The following is a 27,692-nucleotide window of genomic DNA, read 5'->3' as shown; positions in this document are numbered from 1 at the left end:
GGGCGAAACTTCATTACCTGTAACCAGTAGTCAGTCTAGTCTAGTTTAGGTGCCCTAGGCAAGATATGAATTTGCCCTAACCCCCAACCACACACACACACACACACACACACACACACACACACACACACACACACACACACACACACATCATGTGACTGAGCTGTGAGCACTGAGTCAGGGAGAACTCACCTGAGAAATTGTGGGGGTGGGGGGTGTTATGGTTTTGTTTATTATGTTTCTCATTTCTTTATTTTTAAGACAGAACATCAGGAATTATCAAGTTACCAGTACTATTATTACCTCCGCCAAGGAGGTTATGTTTTTGCCAGGGTTTGTTTGTCTGTCTGTCTGTTTGTTTGTCTGTCCGTTAGTGTGCAACATAACTCAAAAAGTTATGGACAGATTTGGATGACATTTTCAGGGTTTGTTGGAAATGGGATAAGGAAGAAATGATTAAATTTTGGTGGGGATCGGGGGTGGGGGGGCCCACGGGGGGGGCCACTGATCAGCCTTGGCGGAGGTCTGCGCTCTCCGAGTGCTTCTAGTTTCTTTATACATTATGATTATTATTATTATTATTATTATTATTATTATTATTATTATTATTTTATTTTATTTTTTAAATTTATTTATTCATTTATATTTTTTGGCCTACCAGCAGCACCCCCTCCAGCGGTTGGTGCCCTAGGCAAGCGTCTGTATGGCCTATGACAGGTGCTGGCCCTGACTGGACCAGTTCTGTACCCACTACAGGGTCCTAGAGGGTTCATGGGAGTTTCCCCATTTCATCCACATGTGGTTTGTAGATTTGGAGAAGGCATTTGACCACGTCCCTTGGGGTGTGTCATGGTCCGCTCCTGCGTGGCTGCTGACCCCTCCCTTAGACTCATCAGTAATTAGACTCACCTGCTTCGTGCTGCACAGCTGCAACACCTGACCATCAGGAGCTTTTATAAGGGGTTCCTCTTCGACTGTGCAGCACCAGGTCATTTCATCCCATTTCACCTCATACCTCATGACTGTATCACCACCCAGTGGACTCTGGCGTTCATCTACCCTCAGGTTCCCATTGGGTTACTCAGTTTTGTTTTTCTGTTAAATAAACACTGTTTCTCCTTTCACCATCATGCACATGAGTCCATTCATTCTCTCTCACCACACAAAGTGTCCTGTGGGAGGTGTATGAGGTCTACGGCCCACTGATACAGGCTATTAGATGCTTGCACGGTCAGAGTCAGTGTTTGATTTTCATCTCTGGTAGTAAGTGTTCCCAGTGCAGGTTGGACTATGCTAGGGCTGCCCTTTGTCACCAATTCTGTTCATGATCGTTATGAACAGAATGTCTAGACACAGCTAGGGGGCAGAAGGGGTCCAGTTTGGGGGACTCAGGGTTGTATCTCTGCTTTTTGCAGATGATGGGGTCTTACTGGCTTCATCAAAATATGACCTCCACCTTGCACTGAGACAGTTTGCAGCCAAATGTGAAGCAGCCAGGATGAGGATTAGCACCTCCAAGTCTGAGGCCACGGTCCTTAGTCAGAAAAGGAAGGATTATTTTCTCCGAGTTGGGGAAGAGTTGCAGGCCAATATGGAGGACTTTAAGTTTCTTGAGGTCTTTTTCAAGAGGGAGAGAAGGGTGGAATGTGAGATCGACAGGTGGATCGGGGTAATGTGGGTGCTGTAACGGTCTGTTGTGGTGAAGGAGCTCAGCCAAAAGGCAAAGCTCTTGATTTATTGTCAGTCTATGTTCTTCCCCTCACTTACGGTCATGAGCCAAGGACAAGATCAGTGATTCAATCAATCGAAATGGGTTTCCTCCACAGGATGGCTGGGTTTCCCCTTATAGGGAGAACCCAGATAGGGTGAGAGGTTGGCCATCCAGAAGGGGCTCAAGGTGGAGCCGCTTCCCCTCCACATTGAGAGAAACCAGTTGAGGTGGCTCAGGTGTCTGGTCAGGATACCTCCAGGATGCCACCCTGGTGAGGAGTTCTGGGCATATCCAGTGGGGAGGAGATCCTGAGGCAGACCCAGGACACACTGGATGTATTCAAGGTATTAAACACAAAAACATTTTATGCAGTAAATGTATTTCCAATGACCATATTCGGGTGAAATTTTCACCAGACTTTGGTATTCACTCAAAAAATCAACGGAAAAAATCGAAACATTAAAATCCTTATGCCAGTGAAGTTGTGTACAATAAAGTGGAATGAAACAGAAAAAAAAGTATTGAACACTCTACGAAAAAGCAGTACAACACAGCAAGGAAAGGCAAGGAACCAGACAGAAAACATAAGTAATTAGAAGGCAACTCTACCTCCAATCTGTGCAAATTAATGTCAGTTGGGTTAAAATATATTGATGAGCTTTAAAGGGTTTTCACCCTTGGCTCTCACCACAAGGTACTGTCATCAGTTCATCATCCATCTGTCTTTCATTCCATCTGTATGTGCAAAAACTTTGGCATGGACTGAAGGTCGAGGGTTTTCAAATGCAGGTAAATTATGGTTTTTTTTACCAAGGTGTCAGGTAAAATGAAAGCGCTCTCTCAAGTATTTCACAACCAAATTGTTGCAAAACATGAAAATGGAATTGGCTATAGACACATTTCACTACTTCTGAATCTTCCAGTGAGCACCATTGGGGGCATGAATCAGTAAGTGGAAGCAACATCACTCCACCATCAACCAGCCACACACAGGAGCTCCTCACAAGATCTCTGATCAGGGAGTCAGAAGGATAATTAGAAGAGTAACCACAGAGCCAAGGACCACTAGGAAAGAGCTCCAGAAAGACTTGGAGGCAGCAGGTACAACTGTGACAGAGAAGACCATAGGCAATGCACTGCACCACCATAGCCTCTGGACACACTCAAACCGCAAGACTCCACAGGTGAATAAAAGACACACTAAAGCTTGTTTAAAGTAAACATTTGGACAAGCCAATGAACTACTGGGAGCATGTGCTCTGGTCAGATGAGACCGATATTAAACTTTTTGGCTGTCACACAACACAAAATGTTGGAAAGAGAAATGGCACTGCACATTGCCCAAATAAGACTATACCAACATTGACGTTTGAAGATGGAAGTTCATGGTGTGGGGTTGTTTCTCCTCTTTTGGTACTGACAGACTACATATCATTGAAGGAACAATAAAGGGAGCCATGTACAGAGAGATTCTTGAGATGAACCTGTTCCATCCACTAGGCAGCTGAGAATGAGACGAGGGTGGATATTCCAGCAGGATAACAGTCTAAAACATAAGACAAAGGAAACCCGCAACTGGTTTCAGAGAAAGAAAGTCAACTTCCTGGAATGACCCAGTTCATTACCTGACTTAAACCCAACTGAACATTTGTGAAAGCATCTGAAAATCCACATTCACTAGAGGGCCCCTTGCAATTTTCGAGATTTAAAAACAATCTGTGTAGATGAATGGGACAGTCACACCTAAATACTCCAGGTGATTAGTTACTTCTTACAAAAAGTGCCATGAAGCTGTCATTACAAACAAAGGCTTCGCCACTAAGTACTGAATTAATTAGTTAATGTGTTCGATAATTTTTCATGTTTCATTCCACTTTATTACACATAACTTTATTTAAATATGCGTGGCAGTAAGATATCAGAATCAGCTTTATTGGCCAAGTATGTGAACACATACAAGGAATTTGGCTTCGGTTTTTACAATGCTCACGACATACAGTTCCGACATGAACCCAGACAACATGTGGACCTGGACACAATATAGACAGTCCACTAGAGACAGAGACAACAATAGATTGAGATTTACAGTGGATTTACAATGTAATATGTAAAGAGTGCAAATTGGAGTTTTTAATACAGTGAGTGGATGTGTGGATCAGGTCTATTAAAATGATATGTTAATTTATGTATTATTTACAGTGGGTTTTATTTTGTAATATGTACAGTAAGTGCAAATTGAAGTATGTATACGGTGAGTGGATATGTACAGGATACAGTCTGTTGTGCAAATACAGTTTCTTTCATAGTGCAAATTAGTCAGTTTTATAAAGAGTGCAAAATATAAGTTTGTGAGTTGGTGGATTGGAGTCAGGGGGGTATTGGCACTGGATGGGTTATGGAGTGTGAAGTGTTCATCAGAGTGACGGCCTGGGGGTAAAAACTGTTCTTGTGTCTGATTGTTTTGGTGTACAGTGCTCTGTATCACCTGCTGGAAGGAAGAAGTTCAAACAGGTTGTAACCAGGGTGTGAGGGATCTGCAGCGATGTTTCCTTCCCGTTTCCTGATTCTGGATATGTTTAAGTCCTGAATGGTGGGCAGATCAGCACCAGTGATCTCCTCTGCAGTCCTGATTGTCCATTCCAGTCTGTTTGGTTTGTTTGTTTGGTGGCTGATCCAAACCAGATGGTGATGGACGTGCACAGAACAGACTGGATTATTGCAGTATAGAACTGGATCAGCAGCTCCTGGGCCAGGTTGAACTTCCTGAGTTGATGCGGGAAGTACATCCTCTGCTGGACTTTCTTGGTAATAGTGACTATGTCCTAGTGACTAGTCCTCTTCAGATCCTGGGAGATGGTGGATCCCAGGAACCTGAATGTTTCCACAGTAGTCATCATGTTGTTGTGGATTGTGATGGGGGGCCAGTTTAGGGGGGCTACTCCTGAAGTCCACTGTCATCTCCACCGTTTAGAGCATGTTCAGCTCCAGGTTGTTCTGACCACACCAGAGGACCAGCTGTTCCACCTCTTGTCTGTAAGCAGACTCATCACCGTCCTGGATGAGGCCGATGATCGTTGTGTCATCTGCAAACTTCAGGAGTTTGACAGATGGATCTGCTGAGGTACAGTCATTGGTGTAGAGCAGGGATTAAAGCAAAAATTTTTCATCTGACTGAAAATTTTCTTCTGGTCAAAATCATTGGCCACTATTAAAAATGATGCAATACAATACTGCTATAGCGTACAAGTTTATATAGTCAAATTTGGCAATACTGTAAAACACACTGAATGGGAGAGTGTACAGGTGTAGAAGATTAGTAACATGGATAGAAAAAATGTCATGAGTGGTAGTGGTGGGGGGTCTGGGGGTCCTCCCCCAGAAAATTTTTAAACCTTCAGGTCAATTTTGGTGCTCTCTGGTTAATTTTAAAGGATATGAAAACCTTTGAAGCAAGCAAAAATAACTAGAAGAAAACCTTACTGCAAAAAATGAGTGAAAAACTTTTTATTTAACAATTTAGGAACTCCTAAAACATAACTCCAACTCCAACAGCACATGAATTTTGGGGAAAATGTCTGTGTAAATGTAACCCTAAACAACTAATCTTCAACTTCTCAGACTGATGGCAGATCAGGACTTTTTTACCATTGGAACCATACAGAATTTTCTTGTGGCAAATTACGCACATGCACGCACCAGGCAGCTTCATTTTTTTGCACCATGATCTAACTGGAGTTCCATCGTCTCCCTTCACATCAAGCCATGCCCACCTCCATCTACAGGGTGTCCCATAAGTCTCCATACATAGGAAAAATAAACGTTTCTTGACATAAACCATTTTTATTTATATAATGTGCTCTATATGACTGCCATTTTGTCGGAAAAAAAATTTCAATGCGTGTCCTCCACTGCTGAAGAACTATAAAGAAGAAATATAAAGAAATACATGTTAGAACCATATATGTATGGAATGTATTATGTCTCCTATGTATGGAGACTTATGGGACACCCTGTATTTTTCACGCATCTCTCAATAGTTACCACTTCAGCACCTTCCTCTACAAATGTGTCCATGATGTCGTATATGCTAGCCAAAATAATCTGTACGTCGTCAAACCTGCGTCCACAACCCCTCCGCCAATATCATGTTCTCTTTTGATTGGAAGAAATTACGTCAACTGAAACAGAAATTATATTCCGTTACAGATACTTTCTGAGGATATTTAAAATACAGTGGCTTTGCAAATACCAAGGGTGTTACTCATTCATTCAGTTTTATCTTCCTACTGTACCACACAGATAGAAATAAGATGCTAAACGGGTCAAAAGAAAGCACTTATGCAGTCGGGCGCGTAACCGCGTAAGGCCGCGGCGTGCACAGCCGCACGCACGGGAAGGGAACATACACACAAACACAAACACACACACTAGTTATATACCGGCAAGAGGAGATAAACTATGAACCCAAACATGAAGGTACATGTAGATCAGTTGTGTCTTCTTCCCTTTTCACTGTGGTTCTTTCATAATGAAAGCTACTTGTTAGCACTAAACTAAAGTTAGCGTCCGGAGGCTGAACTTCGGTAAAGCTGAACTTGTCCATGTGTTTCTGAGGCACAGAATGAGCAGCGTTTCCTTCCAAAGATAAATAGTCATCAACCTCTCCTCCCGACATAAAAATAAAGAAGTCATCTTATTATCATCACTGTTAAACCTGTCAGCCCCCTTTGCGTGGCGTGCCTGTGTTAAACACCTGCAGATTCAGGACAGCAGGCCCAGGACCCGGTGCCGACTGGACTCCGCAAAACACGTGGGGAAGTTACTTCAATGTGACTTTTTTCCCCACTCAGTTTTTCCATTTGATGGAAATCTGTCGTGGTGACAGAGAACTTTAATTCCTGGTGTAGAAGGAGAAGAGAAGTGGGGAGAGCACACATCCCTGGGGGGCACCTGTGCTTGTTGTCTGGGTGCTAGGTGTGAAGTTTCCTAACCTCATCTGCTGTCTCCTATCTATTAGGAAGTTTGTAATCCACTGGCAGGTGGAGGCTGGGATGGTGAGTTTGGTGAGTTTGTGGTAGAGGATGTCTGGGCTGATGGTATTGAATGTTGAGTTGAAGTCCTTGAACAGGATCCTTGCATATGTCCCAGGGAAGTCAAGGTGTTGTAGTATGTAGTGCAGACCCATGTTGACTGCATCATCCACTGACCTTTTTGCCTGGTAGGCAAACTGCAGGGGCTCCAGCAGGGGTCCTGTGATGTCCTTCAGGTGGTTCAGCATCAGCCTCTCAAAGGACTTCATGACCACAGATGTCAGGGTCACGGGCCTGTAGTCGTTTAGTCCTGAGATAACTGTTTTCTTGGGGACTGGGATTATTGTGGAGCATTTGAAGCAGGAGGGGACTTCAGACAGCTCCAGTGATCTGTTAAAGAGCCGGGTATAGATGTGGGCCAGCTGATCAGCACAGACCTTCAGACAAGAGGGTGACACCCCGTCTGGGCCTGGAGCTTTGCTGGTCTTTTGTCTCCTGAAGAGCTGACTAACATTCTCTTCACAGATCCCAAGTGTTGGTGGGGGGTTGATAGGGGAAGGTGAGGGTTGATTGATGATGGTGCGGGGGATTGGTGTGAAAGCTGGCTTCTCCTTCCAGTTCACAGCTCGCTGTAATGTGGGGGGGGGGGGTCTCCTGTAGCCAGTGATGTCCTGTAGACCTCTCCACTCTCACGCTGGCTTGTTTGCTGTGAACCTGTTTTTCAGCTTCCCAGAGTAGAACCTCTTTGCCACTTTGATCTCCTTTGTCAGCGTGTTCCTGGTCTTGTTGGACAGGACTCTGTACCCACTTCTTTAAGCCTCCTCCTTGGCCTGACAAAGCGACCTGAGTTTTGCAGTGAACCAGGGTTTACTGTTCTTGTATGTGCAGAAGGTTTTGGTTGGCACACACACGTCCTCACAAAAACTAGTGTAGGATGTCACACTGTCAGTGAGTTTGTTAAGGTCTGCAGCAGTAGCTTCAAAAACACTCCGATCAGTGCAGTCTGACTGTCCTTCGAAGAGAGCAGACATGTTTTCTGAGCTGTCCCCCCTTTCTGCCTCCCCCACTCTGCTTTGGCCTTGCAGTGTCTCGTCTGACTTACTTTAACTTTTGGATCCCCTGCTTGCTGAGCTCTCGAATAGTAAATATGGAATTGATCAACTGGTCACTCAGCGCAATTGACATGATTTTTTCACCCAGGAAGAATGGTCCTGGGGAACCTGCCTGCCCTGACGGAACTTTTGCAGCCGGATACACCCGGGATGCTTGGGACAAGTGGAGGGTGGTCTGTCTCTCTGCTCTGTCAGTGGAGGATATCGAAGACATCTACCTATTTGGATTTATGATAGCGGGGCACCTTCTGATTGGCCTTGGAATGTCCCTGATCTATTGCAAAATTGCTATCGGTCGAAATTGAGAAGCACTTTGGAGCGGTGAGTGACAATGTGAAGGAATTACAACGCGTGGTGACGCAGTTGGGGGACAGTGTGTGAGACCTGGCTGGACAGGCTGCGGACTCATATAAGAAGTTGGATTACATCGTGGGCCAGACTGCAGAAGGGCTGAGAGACAATGTAGAGGGGCTCCATCAATCTGTGGGACTGAAGGAGAAAGTGAACGAACTGTGTAGAGACCTCACTGCTCGGAAGTGAGGAGTAATGCTGAGGCCAGGTGTAACAAAATGTAAGTTATACTAAATTAAAGCAGAAATCAAGTTTCCCCCATGGCCAAGTTGTTTTCCCCTGGGAGCAGAGGAAGCGCCGGTTTCTTCTCTAATCTAATCCCCCTGCAGTCAAAACATCTTCTATGGTCAAGACAACAGTAGGAGTGGTCTGATAATAAGACTGGAAACAACTGAAGGACAGATTGACCCACTGTTGTCTCTTATCTTTGCACACATTTCTCCTTTGCCCCAACCTCAAAATCTTGTTTGCTGTCAACCCTGTTTTTCACGCTATCCCCCAAATTCCTTTCAAATCCATGAAAAAATTCCAGCATGTGTCCAAGTGTACTGCGTGAAAACTGAATGATGTCTTATATTTGTGCTTTGCATTATCTTGTGTTCTTCACTGCAAATTCTGAAGAAAAAGGTTCAGTGGTGGCGCACCATTTGTCTCTAATCATCGATCGAAATCTTTGATGTACTGTGTGCTGTATGTACACTGTGCTGTCAAATGACAATAAAGAAATGTGTAAAAGAAGGCCTGTAACTCCAGCTTTGACTCAGTGGTCCATCTCTTCACAGTCTTCACTACAGGCTTAGCAGATTTGAATTGCTGCCTGTAGGTTGGGAGAAGATGAACTATGCAGTGATCAGAGAGCCCCAAGGCTGTGTGGCAGCATAGGGGGATGCAGTGAAGGAAAAGGGCCAAATGAGAATATAAACTAATATTTAATAATTAGCGACTGGAACTAATCAAATTAACCAAATGGTACAAATTAATATAACAAAAGGAACCGACAACACCACCCCAGGAATTGCACCTGGAGAATAAAAGGAAATATAAGGCATGCAGGTAAGTTGGCTCCAAAAACAGGGCATGAGACGTGATTGAAAAATGTATAAATTAGTTTATTTTGCCATTAGAGATTCTCTTTTCTTTTAAAAAGACCAATCTATGCACATATTACAAAAGAAAAGCTAAATAAGGCTGGAGACAGGTAAGTGAGCGACAGCTAGTGCCAAAGCAAACAAACCAAAAGAAATCACCCAACACGCGTGGACAAAAACCCTCAGTGACATTAACCGCTCCCAGGACACAGCAGACGAAGAAGGGGACACCAGCCACCAACACCACCACCAGTCTCTAGCAACTAAAAGGAAGAAAAAGATAAACAAGTCAGTAAACAAGTCACAAAGTAATACAACAAATCAAGTACCAACTAATTACATAAGGAATTCAAAATAAACAAATTGAAACTAAATAACGGATCCAAATGACAATGATTAATAATTGCACGGAGACGTCATTGACACAATTAAAACAGGACACACAGCACAGTAAAAGGCCTCAGTGCGCTGCTCTGGAGTGCAGCGCGTGCACAGAAATCAGATGGCGGCAGCAGGCCCGACGCACACGCCGGCAGAGCGCAGCCAAGTGACCGCCAGCTAGCCGCAAGCAGCAGCTAACAGCAAGTCAGTGTGGGGGGAAGACGCACCGGTCAGCCCAAGCAGCAGGAACACCACGGAAAAAGACACTCATGGGGGACAAAACAGCAGTAGCCACGTGACCCACTCCTAATCATAGAGAACGATATTAGTGTTAAGCGTACAAGAGGATGTGTCGGTCGCTAGCTATGCTAACACATACCTGATTCAGTTCCATACATACAAGACACAAAGAGAGGAAGGGGCGGAGGGAGAGAGAGCGCGCCGGCCACCAGCCTTCGATTTCCACCTGCAGCCACAGCAGTATTAGCCGCCAGACAGCACCAACTATAATGCAGAGAGAGCGGACACCTACCAAGCCAGATGCAGATCGCCCAAATATGCCGAAACAGCACCGAACAAAACAATACAGATGCTGTGAGCACAGTCAAACAATATGAGCAGTACGGAGAAGCAGCAGGTAGCCATACCTGCAAGACCAACACGTCGAGCCCGGATGTGATGCACCAGCGGAATGCGGAAAAGGAAGAACCGGTGAGAAGATCACCCCTTATATATCAGCGCCCCCCTCCTCTCATTGATGTGATTAGCAGGGTTGGTCACACATAGTCTATCCTGCCACAGCTGCATAGGGGACAGAGCGATATGCATCCTTTAAAACGGTGTAACAGTGGTCCAGGGTGTTTTTGTCCCTGGTGAGACATGCTGGTTGCTTTGAGTTTGGACCATCTTGCTTATTGGCTAATCGCTGTGGGTCTGGTCTATATAAATGGGGGATTTGCCATCTTGACGCCCTCTTGCTCTCTTTGACGTTGATGGTGACACGCTTCCCGTTTGCTTTGGCTTCCGCATTGTCTGGTTGAACCTGTGCTGCGCTCCTTCAAGTATGGTTGCAGCTGCCAATTCGCTTATAGTTCAGCTTATATTTTGCATTGTTCACCTAGCAGCCATTGTCGCTTCCTCTAGGTCTCTTTTGCTGGGTTCCCACACTCATTTGACATGAACGCTTGCATGCTACAATAATGGTAGGTCTCTGTGTATGTGTGTTAGCGTTAGCTTATCATTTCAGGGTTTGGTAACATCGGGTGTTTCCTTTTTAGATGCCGAGTGGAAAGAATCATCACTCCTTCTGCTGTTGGTAATTGGGACTAAGCCAGAAATACTGCTGCTTTGCGTACCATAAAACTGCTTTGCTCTGCTCAAACTGCTGTGGTGCTTAAATCACGCTTGCTTGCTAAAGTTAATACCACTGATACTGGCTTTGCCATGTTAACTATTGGGATGCCAAGCTACACGCACGCTAACAGCCGGCTAGCCACCATCATCGCTGCTTCTGCCATCCACAATTAGGCAGTTGTGTTGGCCACTGGGGGGGATGACTCAAGTTACTTTTTGAGGTTGTTACCATTTTATTTTATTTATTGATTGTGTGGCTAGGGGTTTATTGTTATGAGCTGGTCTTTTGTTTGTGGTTAATTTGTTATTGCTGTTGTTTGTCACATGGTGTTTTGCTTTGTGTTTACACACTGTAACATCTTCTGTTTTATCCATGTGATGTTTTTGTTTTTTGTTAACCTTGATTATTTGAATTAAGTTACATATAGGTATTTGGAGTTTTGATTTATTATCATTTAGTATAGTTATTCTGTGTATTTAGTTTTGATTTCTTTTGTTCATAATTCGTAGCGTCTAGTGTATTTTCTTTTTTGTATTCTTTGATTTTCATTTGTTAAAGTGCTCTTGATTTCTTTGGGAGTATTTCTTAATTTCCTTTCTTTTTGTCCTTTCAATAGTTGTGGGCCCACTCTGGCAGTGGGATGTGTGTGGTCGGCGGAGGTGTCCCCTTCTCTTCGGTTTGCTGTGCTGTCACTACCTGGTTTGATTGTTCACTTGAAGCGTGGTTGTGTGTGTGATTATGTCTTGTACGGGTAATTGGGGTGACTCCTCGGTGATCCTTCGCCATCCTCCCTTCTCCACTTCCACTGGTAAGGCCCCAGCCCTGAACAAACTTATTTTTTTTAATTGTTTTTTTTTTCCCTTGCACACATTTTAAGATGTATTGTATTTTAAAGATTTCTATTTGTATTAAAAACATTATCTTGTTTTCTTATCTGGAACCACGTCCCGACCCCCTCCTTTGTATAATAGAACCTGTCTGCCCGCTGTGCAATATCTGTTAATAGAGGGTATAGAAATTCTCTGGGTGAAATCCCCAGGGTAGCGTTGTCGGATTGGAGTTTATTTTAAAAATTCATTAATTTGCAGTTTTGTCCTAATGACACCTCTGGTCTAACTATATGACTGCCGCCACATATGGACATATTTAATGTTTAGATTCTTTGTCTGGATTTGTTGAGTTAATACCAAACTCTGGTGGAAATACATTTACTGGGAAAAATGTTGATGTGTTCAATACTTCCCATGCATTGTATCTCTTGGCTGGTTTTGGAACGCCTTGGAATCCTCCAGGATGAGCAAGAGGAAGTGGCTGGGGAGAGGGAAGTCTGAGCTTTTGTGCTTAAGCTGATGTCCTCAAGTCCTTGACCTGGATAAAGAGAAGATGGATGGATGGATGGATGGATGGATGGATGGATGGAATAACCACATCAGGAGAATCATATATAGGTTTCAAGGAAATAACAAAAAATGTGAATAAAAGCAGAAGTGGTAAGAGGTTATTCACATGTGGAGTTGCAGAGGTAACCTCAAGACAAATTGTTCATGTTCAAAGGCCTGTACAAAAATAACTTTGAGTTGGAAAACCTACCTATATTGACTCCATTCTCTCAAAGTGATATACCTCCACTCTGTTATCCATAGCACAAAAAGACAGACATGAACTTTTTCTTTTTTTCCTTTTTGTTCTCTTGCTCTTTAACGTGCCACTCTTCACCCTCCTAATTGTTTTTTTCTGATTCTGACGAACTTCACACATATACTGTACATATGCAGTCACATAGATATGTAATTTGACATCATCACAGTAGATTTGAAATGGAGCATGAACTGAAGCGTGGACTTGCATCTTAATTTAATAAATTTTTATCAATATTAGCATTAGCTCTTTTGGATTTACAATGTTAAATGTTGTCCCTCCATGCTCCAGCTAAGACTGTTATAAATATGAGTATTGGTTTTAATACTTCAGTGAAAGTCAAGTGTTAAAAAGTTGACTCAAGTTACTGACCAGACTTCAGGTCAATAACTGCCTGAAGTTTGGAACTCTTGGATATCCCCTAACGCTGAGTTTCCTCCTCAAGATACTTTGTCAGGCCTTTACTACAGATGCCACCAGTTGCTGCTGATTTGTGGGTCTTTCTGCCCTCAGTTTAGTCTTCAAGCTGCTCTGTTGGGTTGAGATCAGGTGACTGAGCTGGCCACTGAAGAACATCCCATTACTTGAACTCTTCCACAAACAGGTCAAACACTGTAATTATCTCAAAATAGGTCAAAATAAAAAGGGATTTTGAAGTCAAATAACATGGAATTTGTCCTGCAGGAGGACCCCTAAACCACAGCCCTTGAAACAAACATAGGGAAATCCCTACTGTGGCCCTGTGAGTTAAACCTTATATTTGCATGGGCCTGGGCTCTGAGTTCAACCTGTGACTAAGCGTACCCTCCCCTGATGCAGACCCAGGAGAGGATCAGAGAGGAGGGACAACACTGTCCATCAGAGGTGAAGAGAAAGGAGGGATGACCAAAAACACAGATAAACAGTTAATGAGCTCTAAGAGCTGATACTTCTCTTTGCATTGTGTCTCTGTTTCACTGATGGAAACACATGAAGAAGCAGAGCTCTGTTTTCCAGAACTCCTCAATGCCTCCTGCCTGAAGCCAGTGGTTTCTCAGACCAATGCTTTGGTCTATCAAATCCTGCTGTTCATCTTCTCTCCACTCACTGTCGCTCTCAACCTGGTGGTCATCATCTCAGTCGCCCATTTCAGGCAGATATTTTTTTGTCAACAAAGCTTTTTTATGTTAATCAGCTAATATAAACACTGTACTACATGAAGTGGTGGGAAAAAAAAAAATTAAGCAAAAACAAAAGTAGTACACTTCAAAACACTCTAACTAAAACTAATACATTCACAAACCTTATTGTTTACTGCAGCTTTAATGTACATGTTGTGTTTATTGATGCAAATGTTTGAGGCTGAGGTCATAGTAACAGGTTTAATCATCAGCAGTGTGTCTTATTAAATCATATGTAGATGATCATGTTTGTGGCACTGATGTCCTGTGAAAACCACTTGTGTCTGAAAAGTCAAAATTTCATGGTTTCAGAAAAACAGGCCTGTTTTCAGCTTTGTGATCATGTACTGTAATCATCTGTTTATCCAAAGGGTTTTCAAAGCTGCGTATGACTTTTGTCACAAATTTTTCATTAAATCTATAAAACTTGAGTCATAACCTAATTATCACAAATCCATAAGTCTTTCCCCGATACTGCACCTGAATCTCTTCCCTCACAATGAACAATTTCGAAGTGTACTCTACCATAAACAATCCATGTATTTACAAACAGAGCCGGTAGGTCACTCATGCATTTTTGGAAAATTGTCGTAACATGCTTTGTGGGAAGTGGAGCTCCACGCAGCTGCAGTAGCAAGAGGCAATGAAGCCATTTCCGTGTTTGTTACTGCTGCGGCTATAATGTGGCTGTGTTTGAAGTTGTCAAGTCTGGAGTTTTGGACATAAAAACGCTTTCACTGGACACAAAGAAGCTGAAAACGTGTAATCAAAAAAGGAGCTAAAGCTCTCTGAAGAATGTAAAGGAGTACGAAGTATCCCTTTAACCTCAGAGATGTAGCAGAGTGGAAATATGAAGTTGAAAATAATGAAAATGCTCAAGCACAATAGCATAAGTGCATCCAATTTTATTGAAATACAGGACTTAAATAAAAGTATTTAGTTACCGTCCACCACTGGCTACATGTAGTAGATTTTACATTTCCCATGTTTTAATATTTGTTTCATGATTTTTTGTCTTCCTTCAGACAGCTCCACACACCCACCAACCTCCTCCTCCTCTCTCTGGCTGTGTCTGACCTCCTTGTAGGCCTGGTGCTGATGCCGGTAGAAGTCCTCCGAAAAATGACCTGTTGGTTTCTTGGCGACTCCATGTGTTCTTTGTATATATTTTTTGCTTGGTTGTCTGTTTCTGCATCAGTAGGAGACATGGTGCTCATCTCAGTCGACCGCTATGTTGCTATCTGTGACCCTCTGCATTACACTAATAAGGTCACTATGAAAAGAGTTAAAGTTTGCATTTGTCTCTGTTGGTTTTGCTCTTGTTGTTATTGTTTTGTTATTTTAAATGATGACCTGACTCAGTCAGGCAAGTATCCCATTTGTCAGGGACAGTGTGTGATTATTTATGACTTTGTCGCCAGTGCTATTGACCTTGTTGCAACATTTATTCTTCCAATTTCTGCCATTATTGCTCTGTACATGAGTGTGTTTGTGGTGGCTGTGTCTCAGGCTCGTGCCATGCGTTCTCACATCACATCCATCACAGCCCAGCGTTCAGGGAAGGCAGTCGCCAACAAATCTGAGCTGAAAGCAGCCCGGAGTCTTGGTATTCTTGTTGTTGTCTTCTTAATATGTTTCTGCCCTTATTATATTGTGTCCCTAACAGGCAATTCATTTATTCCTTCATTACCCTTTTATATGACTTATGTTATGTATTTAAATTCATGTGTAAATCCTCTGATTTATTCCTTATTCTATCCTTGGTTCAGAAAAGCTGTTAGACTAATATTCACTTTGCAGATACTGCAGTCTGACTCTTGTGATTCCACCATGGTCTAGGAGTCAATGAACTGAGTCCTCACTGTGATAGAATAAAGTCAATTTTTATTTATAAAGCACAAATTTATACATAAATAAAAAAAAATAATAGACTGTCTGGCCCAGATAAAATATCTGTGCACATAAAATCAACAACCTACGTGGTGTGAAAAGCCAAAGAAAAGAAGTGGGTTTTAAAAAGAGTTTTTAAATTAGACATGACGAGGCCTGTGTAATGTGCAGCAGCAGTTCATTCTACAGAAAACACTCGGTCCCCTCTGACCTTCAGCCTAATTTTGGGATCTTTGAAGCGCAGCTGGTTTGCTGACCTGAGAGCTTGACTAGGTGTGTAGGGGTGCAGAAGCTCAGAGAGGCACGATGGGGCAAGACCATTTAGAGATTTAAACCATTTTCAGCAATTCTTCCCAAATTCCCAATATTCTTCCCATGGTTCAGAAAAGCTGTTAGACTAATATTCACTTTGCAGATACTGCAGTCTGACTCTTGTGATTCCACCATGGTCTAGGAGTCAATGAAATGATGAGTCCTCACTGTGATAGAATGATTGAAGTTTAAAATGTGTTTTTTCCTTATGAGATTCTGATTATTTATGAAGAAAAACAAACAAACAAAAAAATATACATTAATAAATAAATTAATAGACTATCTGCTCTAGATAAAATATCCATGCACATAAAATCAACTAGCAATGTGGTGTTAAAAGCCAAAGAAAAGAAGGGGGATTTCAGAAGAGTTTTAAAATTAGACACTGACGAGGCCTGTCTAATGTTCAGGAGCAGTTCATTCTACAATTTTGGACCTGCAACAGTAAACGCCCTATCCCCTCTGAGCTTCAACCTAATTTTGGGAACTCTGAAGAGCAGCTGGTCCACTGACCTGAGAGCTTGACTAGGTGTATAGGGGTGCAGAAGCTCAGAGAGGTACGATAGAGCAAGACCATTTAGAGATTTAAACCATTTTCACCAAAAAACAAACAAACCCTGTAACTATGTCTATGTCAGTTCAGATTCTCTTCGTACTCTGTTTCTCGACAAACCTCATTCAAGGCCCATGTTAAATTTCTTTTGCTTCCTATTCTTTGTTTTTCAGCTGCAATCTGCTTTTGCAACCCACCCCAACCAAATATACATCTGACTATGTCATGTCTTTATCACTGATACCTGCTCTGTTATGTTGTTATGTTACGTTCACTCTGTACTGTGGTCCTATACCTATGTATTACCTGTATAGTAGAATAGACAAATATCATTTGGCCTGAAGTCCTTGTGCAAAACACAGATGTGGAGGAGCCTAAATGGAGGCATTATGGGCTGATTAGGGCGAAACTTCATTACCTGTAACCAGGGCCAGCTCTAGCCATTTTGGCACCCTAGGCAAGATATGGATTTGATGCCCCCTCGACCCCCCACCACACACACACACACACACACACACACACACACACACACACCACTAAAGACGAAAAGAGGGATTCTTGGACAACAACCATCTTCCATACCTTTGCAATTTAATTCTTTCTCAGACAAACAGTACAGTACAGGTTCTGTGCATTGTTACATAATATGCAGAGCTTGCCTACCCTATCAGCGAACTAAAGACTGCTTAGGGACCCGCACCCACCAAGGGGGCCCAAACTTATGTATCATGTCAATTGATTTGTTGATGATCTGGCAATGCCAAACAGTGGAAACAGTGATTGTAATGAAACCCTGGCAACCCAGGATGAAGCGATTAATCAGTTTGTCAGAGCAAGTCCACCATGTCCAAACGACTATACCAGTCGGGCACTGATGAATGTAAGAAGAAAAGACTTTAAGAAGAAAAGAAGCAATTCTCTTAAGATGAAATACATTTTGCCATGAACACATAATGTCAAAAAATGCTTCATGGTAACTTGGTAGAGTGTTATCATGCCATACCATACTGTCTTTTTAGTGTTCGGCTGCAATCTAATGCAGTGCCGCCATGACGCCCTGAGTCATTGTCAATAATGCTTACAATTGTTAATATGCAATAAACACTATGCTACGCCAAATGCATTTTTGTCAGTCCAGTAAATACATTATGTTAGAACAGGAGTGTTAGCAGTTGGAGCGGGAATAGCGGTGGGGGTGGGGTAGCGGTCTGTGATTGTCAGAGCTGGGGGTGGGGGTAGTGAAACTGAAGAGGCTTTACTATTCCTCTAACTCTCCAGGCCCTACTCCACTGCTGTATGGGCCCCTGGGAATTCTGGGCCCCATAAATTTGTCATGCGCCCCCCCCCTTAACGGCACCCCAGAGTAAGTCAAATAGTGGGATTTTAACCTTTTACCCTTTTTAAGATGAGTTGTCTCTGCTTAAGCTGATGACCTCACAACCTTGACCTGAATAAGTAGAAATCGTGATAAAAAATTTTAAACATTTTAATCGCTGCCCAGCACTTATATATATATATATATATATATATATATATATATATATATATATATGTTAGGGATGTCCGATATTGGCTTTTTTGCCAAAAACTGATATGCCGAAATTGTCCAACGCTTAATTTCCAATTCCGATATCTACCGATATCGCTGCTGATATATGTGGGATATTAAACTAATTTTAGGTAACATCACATACAGTACAGGCCAAAAGTTTGGACACACCTTCTCATTCTTCGCATTTTCTTTATTTTCATGACTATTTTCATTGTAGATTCTCACTGAAGGCATCAAAACTATGAATGAACACATGTGGAATTATGTACTTAACAAAAAAGTGTGAAATAACTGAAAACATCTCTTATATTCTAGTTTCTTCAAAGTAGCCACCCTTAGCTCTGATGACTGCCTTGCACACCCTTGGCATTCTCTTGATGAGCATCAAGAGGTAGTCACCTGAAATGGTTTTCACTTCATAGCTGTGCCTTGTCAGGGTTACTTAGTGGAATTTCTTGCCTTATTGATGGGGTTGGGACCATCAGTTGTGTTGTGCAGAAGTCAGGTTGATGCACAGCTGACAGCCCTATTGGACAACTGTTCGAATGCATATTATGGCAAGAACCAATCAGCTAAGTAAAGACAAACGAGTGGCCATCATTACTTTAAGAAATGAAGGTCAGTCAGTCTAGAAAATTTCAAAAACTTTGAATGTGTCCCCAAGTGCAGTCGCAAAAACCATCAAGCGCTCCAACGAAACTGGCTCACATGAGGACCACCCCAGGAAAGGAAGACCAAGAGTCACCTCTGATGCTGAAGATAAGTTCATCTGAGTCACCAGCCTCAGAAATCGCAAATTAACAGCAGCTCAGATTAGAGACCAGATGAATACCACACAGAGCTCTCGCAGCAGACACATCTCTACAACAACTGTTAAGAGGAGACTGTGTGAATCAGGCCTTCATGGTCAAACAGCTGCTAGGAAACCACTGCTCAGGAGAGGCAACAAACACAAGAGATTTATTTGGGCCAAGAAACCCAAGGAATGGACATTAGACCAGTGGAAATCTGTGCTTTGGTCTGATGAGTCCAAATTTGAGATCTTTGGATCCAACCGCCATGTCTTTGTGAGACGCAGAAAAGGTGAACGGATGGATGCTACATGCCTGGTTCCCACCGTGAAGCATGGAGGGGGAGGTGTGATGGTGTGGGGGTGCTTTGCTGGTGACGCTGTTGGGGATTTATTCAAGATTGAAGGCAACCTGAATCAGCATGGCTACCACAGCATCCTGAAGTGACATGCCATTCCATCCGGTTTGCGTTTAGTTGGACCATCATTTATGTTTCAACAGGACAATGACCCCAAACACACCTCCAGGCTGTGTGAGGGATATTTGACCAAGAAGGAGAGTGATGGAGTGCTGCGCCAGATGACCTGGCCTCCACAGTCACCGGACCTGAACCCAATCGAGATGGTTTGGGGTGAGCTGGACCGCAGAGTGAAGGCAAAAGGGTCAACAAGTGCTAAGCATCTCTGGGAACTTCTTCAAGACTGTTAGGAAACCATTTCAGGTGACTACCTCTTGATGCTCATCAAGAGAATGCCAAGAGTGTGCAAAACAGTCATCAGAGCTAAGGGTGGCTACTTTGAAGAAACTAGAATATAAGAGATGTTTTCAGTTATTTCACACTTTTTTGTTAAGTACATAATTCCACATGTGTTCATTCATAGTTTTGATGCCTTCAGTGAGAATCTACAATGTAAATAGTCATGAAAATAAAGAAAATGCAAAGAATGAGAAGGTGTGTCCAAACTTTTGGCCTGTACTGTATCTCCTGTCATGGAATTAACACATCATGCCTAATTTTATTGTGATGCCCCATTTGATGCATTCTCAAATGCAACAAGGCTTTTAAAATGTAAACACTGTCTGTGCAAAGAATACATACTTCAACTTAACTCTTTCCCCACCAGCGCATTTTCCAGTGAGTTGGTAGCCAGTGCCAGCCTTTTTGGTCATTTTCACTAATCTTTGGAGGCTGACTGAAAATGTTGTGTTAGGAGTATGTGAACACTGAATACATCAAACGAAAGAACAGAACTTCAGCTTTTAAACACAAGAAACAATTTTATTCTATCTTCATTCATTCGTGAGATATGAACATTTGAATATTGGTCATTTTCAGGAAAAAACTGAATTTTGAGCAAAAAACTGAGAAAACTGCATTTTTTCCCATTTGTTTCTCTCCCTCACCTTCTATTTCTCCGTTACTGTCTCTAAATGGTTCTTCTGTTGCTCCATCATATATTGAATTGTCAGACTCTGTCTCCATAATCATCTTTAAGGCTTTTGAAACCGCGCGGTTCCTGCAGAGTCCTCATTCAGTGACTGCCGCTGGATGTGTTGCCTTGGGATACGGAGACTCCAGTGCAAAAACGTTAAACCCGGTCCGTCATTTTTCCGAAAAAGCTGCTTAATTGTTTGTTTTGGACTAAGGAAAGTAATTCACACGATCTGCAACAGCTTCAACTACAGTATAACAGTGAAAACACAGACTGACGGAAAATCTCGTCATTGGCGAAGAAAGAGTTAAGTTGTGTAAAAAATGCCATATTTATGTATTTTCTCTCCCTCCCTCCATGAGTCTATTACAGTGTGGCAACTCTACTGTACAATTTTGAAAACTGCACATTTCTTTCAGCTACAAACAATGCTTCATCTATGTGTCGGTAAATGCCGGTGAGATCAGGGCATTATTTTATCGGTTTTAATGATAGGCAAAAAAACCGATACCGATATTCACCGATATTCCATTTTTATGCCAATATTGGGCCGATAATATTGGACATCCCTAATATATATATTAGGGATAATATATATATATATATATATATATATATATATGTATGTATATGTGTGTGTGTGTGCGTGTGTGTGTGTATATGCCTGATCGTAGTCTGCAATTTAAAATGAGATTATCAGCACCAAAATAGGTTATTTCCAAATGCTATTTCCAGCTTACCTGGTCAGGTCAGAAAAGACTGGACTGATTTACGGCAGACTGAAGTCACTATGACAACACCGCACCGACCAGCAGAGGTTATCAGTGAGAAGTAAGATGAATGAGTGAGGAGTGAGATCTGTCCTTTTTCCTAAAGAAAAGGATTTCTTGGATTTGTTTTGTTGTGATGGTGGACACTGGAACTGGAGCTGGACTGGCAGAAAGAAAAAAGAAAAAGAACTGAACGGGAGAGTGATAGAGCACAGACTAAAACACTGGTAAACCTCTGCATTGAACCTATGGAGACAACTAAGGGAGTTAAAAGGAATGAAAAACAGACCTGGAGTTGCCCCTCTTCCTTCTACACAGGTTTAGAATGTTTCTGTTCTTTATACATATGCATTGGAACATTGTATTTTACTGTAGTGGCTGTTGGTAGCTCTTCTGTGTTAGCCACACGGCTAGCTCTTTGGCATCAGTAATCTATTTTATTTGGAGCATTGTTTCAGTCCCAAACTAAGGGCTTTGGAAGGTAAGACTGAAATGATTCTGTATGGAGTTGAATGTTCATGCCGGGGCCTGGATACTAAACTGTCCTTCAGGAACAAGACAATTCTAAAAGTAGAATACTGTGAATGCAGAAGGCTGAAGCAGCTAGCACTGAACTGCTAATGCAGAATGATGAAGATGCTGAATGACTGAAGTCATTTAAGAAAATGCTTGAATACCTTGTGGAAAAGCCAGAGCAAATATGTATCATTGGGACACATCTCAAACACCGGTCTGTGAGTAACACTCTGGAACACTCTGGAGTAAAAGAGACATAGAAATGGGACTCCAACTTCCAAAATTAGGTTTCACTTTCACGCCAGTTACTAATCTAAGCTACATGAACTTCATGAAGTTTGCTTGTTGTCTCATTTCAAACGTCACTTTGCACCCTGCAAGCTGCTGTCTTTAAAAAAGAATTACAGAGTTGTGAAGAGGATCTTCATTCATTAGCTTCAAATCAAATGGATTCCTTAGCCAGACTTATGCTTTTAGGACAGTAGTTGCTAGTGCTCATGGGAAACGGCGTCTTTATCCCTTAAAAACATCACCAATTCTGGAGGAAGGTGTCGCTGCAATCCACTTTAAACAAATTCTCTGTACAGGACCTTTAATGAAACATATTTTTTTGTACCGTTGAACTGCCATCTCTGCCTCAATTGTCAAACAGACCTGAGTGCTTTTCTTTTTTTAGGTTAGTCCCCATAAAGACGTCGGGAAGTAAAACAATGTAAGAAAACAACAGTGGCTCTTCACGTCTCAAGTCAGAGGTTTAATGACTAACAATAATTATAATGCAGCTTTCATACATTGTTGGTACATGAAAAACACATTTTTACCTGTATTAGGGGAGTAAAATGATGTAAGAAAACAACAGCGGCTTTTCATGTCTCAAGTCAGTGGTTTGATGACTGAGAGAAGAACCAGAGCTCCCCCTGTTGTCCATTTGACCGGATGCGCTTCACCAACACCAACAGTCCTTTCACAGTAAAGTGACATAGCGCAATAAAACAGAAAACAGCACTGAAAATGTCCATCTTATCATGGAAACATTCTTATTGTCTTACATTTACTTTTACTATGAGTTCTAATATTATTTCAGTTACAAAAAATGATAATGTAAAAAATGTATTCATTAGCTTGCCCTATTCTAAACCATTACATAAGCATACCCTCCCCAGATGCAGACCCAGGGGAGGACCAGAGAGGAGGGAGAGAGGAGGAACAACATTGTCCATCAGAGGTGGAGAGAAAGGAGGGATGACCAAGAACACAGATAAACAGTTAATAAGATCCGAGACCTGATATCTCTCTTTGCATTGTGTCTCTGTTTCACTGATGGAAACACATGAAGAAGCAGAGCTCTGTTTTCCAGAACTCCTCAATGCCTCCTGCCTGAAGCCAAATGTTTCTCAGACTGATGCTGTGATCTATCACATCCTGCTGTTTACTTTCCCTCCGCTCACTGTGGCTCTCAACCTAGTGGTCATCATCTCAGTCGCCCATTTCAGGCAGATATTTTTTGTCAACAAGGCTTTTTTTATGTTAATCAGCTAATTTAAACACATAACTAGATGCAGTGGTGGAAAAGCAAATGTTTTTTTAAGCAAAAACAAAAGTAGTACACTGAAAACACTCTAATTTAACTAAACCTGATGCATTCACAAACCTTATTGTTTACTTCAGCTTTAATGTACATGTGTTTATTGATGCAGATGTTTGAGGCTGAGCTCATAGTAACAGGTTTAATCAACAACAGTGTGTCATATTAAATCATATGTAGATGATCAGGTTTGTGGTATTGATGTTCTGTGAAAACTACTTGTGTCTGAAAAGTCAAAATTTCATAGTTTCAGAAAAACAGGCCTGTTTTCAGTTTTGTGATCATGTACTGTAATCATCTGTTTATTCAAAAGGTTTTTAAGTAATCCAAGAAAACAACAGGGTCAATTCGTTCTAAAAATCTAAATACCTTCATTGTCAGTGCATACATGTTTTTGAGTGTCAGTATCATAGACATTCATTGAAGTTTCAAGTGTGTGAAGATTTGGACATAAACTGGTTTTCACTGGACACAAACAGGATGACAAAGTGTAATCTAAAAAGGAGCTAAAGCTCTCTGAAGAATGTCAGAGTAAAAAGTATCCTTTTTACCTCTGAGATGTAGTGGAGTTGAAAAATGAAGCTGAATAACAGCATAAGTGCATCCAATTTTAATGAAATACAGGACTTGAAAAAAGTATTTAGTTACCGTCCACCACTGGCTACATGTAGTAGATTTTACATTTCCCATGTTTTAATATTTGTTTCATGATTTTTCTCTTCCTTCAGACAGCTCCACACACCCACCAACCTCCTCCTCCTCTCTCTGGCTGTGTCTGACCTCCTTGTAGGCCTGGTGCTGATGCCGGCAGGAATCCACCTACAGCTGTCCTGTTGGTTTCTTGGTGACTCCATGTGTTCTTTGTATATATTTTTTGCTTGTTTGTGTGTTTCTGCATCAGTATTAGACATGGTGCTCATCTCAGTCGACCGCTATGTTGCTATCTGTGACCCTCTTCATTACACTAATAAGGTCACTATGAAAAGAGTTAAAGTTTGGGTTTGTCTCTGTTGGTTTTGTTCTGGTTGTTATTGTTTTGTTATTTTAAATGATAACCTGAGTCATTTGGGCAAGTACCGTACTTGTCAGGGAGAGTGTGTGAGTTTTATTTACTTTGTCGCCAGGGCTTTTGACCTTGTTGCAACATTTATTCTCCCAGTTTCTGCCATTATTGCTCTGTACATGAGTGTGTTTGTGGTGGCTGTGTCTCAGGCTCGTGCCATGCGTTCTCACATCACATCCATCACAGCCCAGCGTTCAGGGAAGGCAGTCGCCAACAAATCTGAGCTGAAAGCAGCCCGGAGTCTTGGTGTTCTTGTTGTTGTCTTCTTAATATGTTTCTGCCCTTATTATATTGTGTCTCTAACAGACAACTCATTTATTCCTTCATTACCCTCTTATATGACTTTTGTTATGTATTTAAATTCATGTGTAAATCCTCTGATTTATTCCTTATTCTACCCATGGTTCAGAAAAGCTGTTAGACTAATATTTACTTTGCAGATACTGCAGTCTGACTCTTGTGATTCCACCATGGTCTAGGAGTCAATGAAATGAGTCCTCACTGTGATAGAATAAAGTCCATTTTTATTTATGAAGCACAAATATTTATAAAGCACAAATTTATATGTGGCGGCATAGGGGTGGAAGCAATAAAGGATAAAGGGACCAAATGAGAACATAAACTAATATTTAATAATTAGCGACTGGAACTAATCCAATTAGCCAAATGGTACAAATTAATATAACAAAAGGAACCGACAACGCCACCCCAGGAATTGCACCTGGAGAATAAAAGGAAATGTAAGTCACGCAGGTAAGTTGGCTCCAAAAACAGGGCATGAGACGTGATTGAAAAATATATAAATTAGTTTATTTTGCCAGTAGAAATTCTCTTTTCTTTTAAAAAGACTAATCCATGCACATATTACAAAAGAAAGGCTAAATGAGGCTGGAGACAGGTAGGTGAGCGACAGCTAGTGCCAAAGCAAACAAACCAAAAGAAATCACCCAATACGCGTGGACAAAAACCCTCAGTGACATTAACCGCTCCCAGGACACAGCAGACGAAGAAGGGCACACCAGCCACCAACACCACCACGAGTCTCCAGCAACTAAAAGGAAGAAAAAGATAAACAAGTCAATAAACAAGTCACAATGTAATAAAACCAATCAAATACAAACTAATTACATATAGAATTCAAAATAGACAAATTGTAACTAAATAACAGATCCAAATAACAATCATTAATAAGAAAAGAAATCAAATACAAACTAATTACACAAAGAATTCAAAATAAACAAATTAAAACTAAATAACAGACCCAAATGACAATAATTAATATGAAAACAAATCAAATACAAACGAATTACATAAGGAATTCAAAATAAATTGAAACTAAACAATGGATCCAGATAATGATTAATAATTGCACGGAGTCGTCATTGACATAATTAAAACAGGACACGCAGCACAGTAAAAGGCCTCGGTGCGCTGCTCTGGGTGCAGCGCGTGCACAGAAATCACACGGCGGCAGCAGGCCCAACGCACACGCCGGCAGACCGCAGCCAAGCGACCGCCAGCTAGCCGAAACAGCAGCTAACAATAAGTCAGTGTGGGGGAGACGCATCGGTCGGCCCACGCAGCAGGAACACCACGGAGAGCAACACTCATGGAGGGACAAAACAGCAGTAGCCACGCGACTCACTCCTGATTCAGTTCCATACGGATGAGACACAGAGAGGAAGGGTCGGAGGGAGAGAGAGAGAACGCCGGCCCCCAGCCTTCGATTACCACCAAGCCAGATGCAGATCGCCCCAAATATGCTGAAACGGCAATGAAGCAGCGGTCCTGCAAGACCAACACGTCGAGCCCGGATGTGACGCACCAACGGAATGCGGAAAAAGGAAGAACCGGTGAGAAAATCGCCCCTTATATATCAGCGCCCCCCTCCTCTCAGTGATGTTATTAGCAGGGCTGGTCACAATAATCTATCCTGCTACATATACATAAATAAAAAAAAATAATAGACTGTCTGGCCCAGATAAAATATCCGTGCACATAAAATCAACAACCTACGTGGTGTGAAAAGCTAAAGAAAAGAAGTGGGTTTTAAGAAGAGTTTTAAAATTAGACAGTGACGAGGCCTGTGTAATGTGCAGCAGTTCATTCAACAGAAAATGCTCTCCCCTCTGAGCTTCAGCCTAATTTTGGGAACTCTGAAGAGCAGCTGGTCCGCTGACCTGAGAGCTTGACTAGGTGTATAGGGGTGCAGAAGCTCAGAGAGGTACGATGGGGCAAGACCATTTAGAGATTTAAACCATTTTCAGCAAAAAACAAACAAACCCTGTAACTATGTATGGTGTCAGTTCAGAGTCTCTTACTCTTCTGTTTTTTGACAAACCTCATAAGGACCATTTTCAGCAAAAAAAAACAAACAAACAAAAAAAGAAACAAAGAAACAAACAAACCCTGTAACTATGTATAGAGTCAGTTCAGAGTCTCTTAGTACTCAAGGCCCATGTTAAATTTCTTTTGCTTCCTATTCTTTGTTTTCCAGCTGCAATCTGCTTTTGCAACCCACCTCAACCAAATATACATCTGACTATGTCATGTCTTTATCACTGATACCTGCTCTTTTATGTTGTTATGTTATGTTCACTCTGTACTGTGGTCCTATACCTATGTATTACCTGTATAGAAGAACAAAGTATAATTTGGCCTGTAACCAGGTCTGCCTCTAGCCATTTGCTCCCCACACACACACACACACACACACACACACACACACACACACACACACACACACACATCACGTGACCAGTGTGCAGTGAGCGGTGGGTCAGGATGAGCTCACCTGAGAAATTACAGGGTGGGGTTGTAGGTTTTTTTTAGTTTTTTATGTTTCTCATTTCTTTATTTTTAAGACAGAACATCAGAAATGATCACATTACCAGTACTATTATTTCTTTATTTTTCTTTCTTTCTTTATTTTTTGCCTACCAGCGGCACCCACTTCAGCGGTTCTCGACCTAGGCAACTATCTATGTGGTCTATGCCAGGACCTGGTCCTGACTGGATCAGCTCTGTACCCACTACAGGGTCCTAGAGGGTTCATGGGAGTTTCCCCATTTCATTCACATGTGGTTTGTAGATTTGGAGAAGGGATTTGACCATGTCCCTTGAGGTGTGTCACGGTTTGCTCCTGCGTAGCTGCTGACCCCTCTCAGACTCATCAACAATTAGACTCACCTGCTGTGTGCTGCCCAGCTGCAACACCTGACCATCAGGAGTTTTTAGAAGGGGCTTCTCTGTGACTGTGCAGTGCCAAGTCATTTTGTCTGGCAACAAATTAATTAATAAATACTGCCCTAAAATAACACCTGCTCGAGCCACCACAACTGTAATTATCTAAAAATAGCTCAAAATTAATAGGGATTTTGATTTTGAAGTCAAATAAAATTA

General features: G+C 41.9%; 2 protein-coding genes across 2 annotated transcripts; both read left to right on the top strand.

Annotated features, from left to right (window-relative positions):
• Positions 1-10,213: 10,213 nt before the first annotated feature.
• On the top strand, positions 10,214-15,664 carry LOC115412008 (trace amine-associated receptor 13c-like). The gene is made up of 5 exons (XM_030124308.1): positions 10,214-10,384; positions 11,644-11,703; positions 13,485-13,529; positions 13,619-13,797; positions 14,851-15,664. The coding sequence occupies exons 1-5, from the start codon at positions 10,214-10,216 to the stop codon at positions 15,662-15,664; spliced, it is 1,269 nt and encodes a 422-aa protein (XP_029980168.1).
• A 7,298-nt stretch (positions 15,665-22,962) lies between these two features.
• LOC115412007 (trace amine-associated receptor 1-like) lies at positions 22,963-24,769 on the top strand. Its single transcript, XM_030124307.1, has 3 exons — positions 22,963-23,135; positions 23,956-24,236; positions 24,387-24,769. Exons 1-3 carry the CDS (start codon positions 22,963-22,965, stop codon positions 24,767-24,769), a joined length of 837 nt encoding a protein of 278 aa, XP_029980167.1.
• Positions 24,770-27,692: the final 2,923 nt, after the last annotated feature.

This window comes from Sphaeramia orbicularis, chromosome 21 (assembly GCF_902148855.1).
Source record: "Sphaeramia orbicularis chromosome 21, fSphaOr1.1, whole genome shotgun sequence".
In the NCBI taxonomy this organism is placed as follows: domain Eukaryota; kingdom Metazoa; phylum Chordata; class Actinopteri; order Kurtiformes; family Apogonidae; genus Sphaeramia; species Sphaeramia orbicularis.
This window is presented reverse-complemented; position numbering and strand designations above follow the sequence as displayed.

Coding starts and splice junctions, on each gene's coding strand:
- LOC115412008 (XM_030124308.1), top strand. CDS start 10,214: ATGCAGATCGCCCAAATATGCCGAAACAGCACCGAACAAAACAATACA. Junction 11,704..13,484: donor GAGGTGTCCCCTTCTCTTCG/GTTTGCTGTGCT, acceptor CCCCTGATGCAG/ACCCAGGAGAGGATCAGAGA. Junction 13,530..13,618: donor GACAACACTGTCCATCAGAG/GTGAAGAGAAAG, acceptor TGTGTCTCTGTT/TCACTGATGGAAACACATGA.
- LOC115412007 (XM_030124307.1), top strand. CDS start 22,963: ATGGAAACACATGAAGAAGCAGAGCTCTGTTTTCCAGAACTCCTCAAT. Junction 23,136..23,955: donor ATCTCAGTCGCCCATTTCAG/GCAGATATTTTT, acceptor CTCTTCCTTCAG/ACAGCTCCACACACCCACCA. Junction 24,237..24,386: donor TAAAGTTTGGGTTTGTCTCT/GTTGGTTTTGTT, acceptor TTATTCTCCCAG/TTTCTGCCATTATTGCTCTG.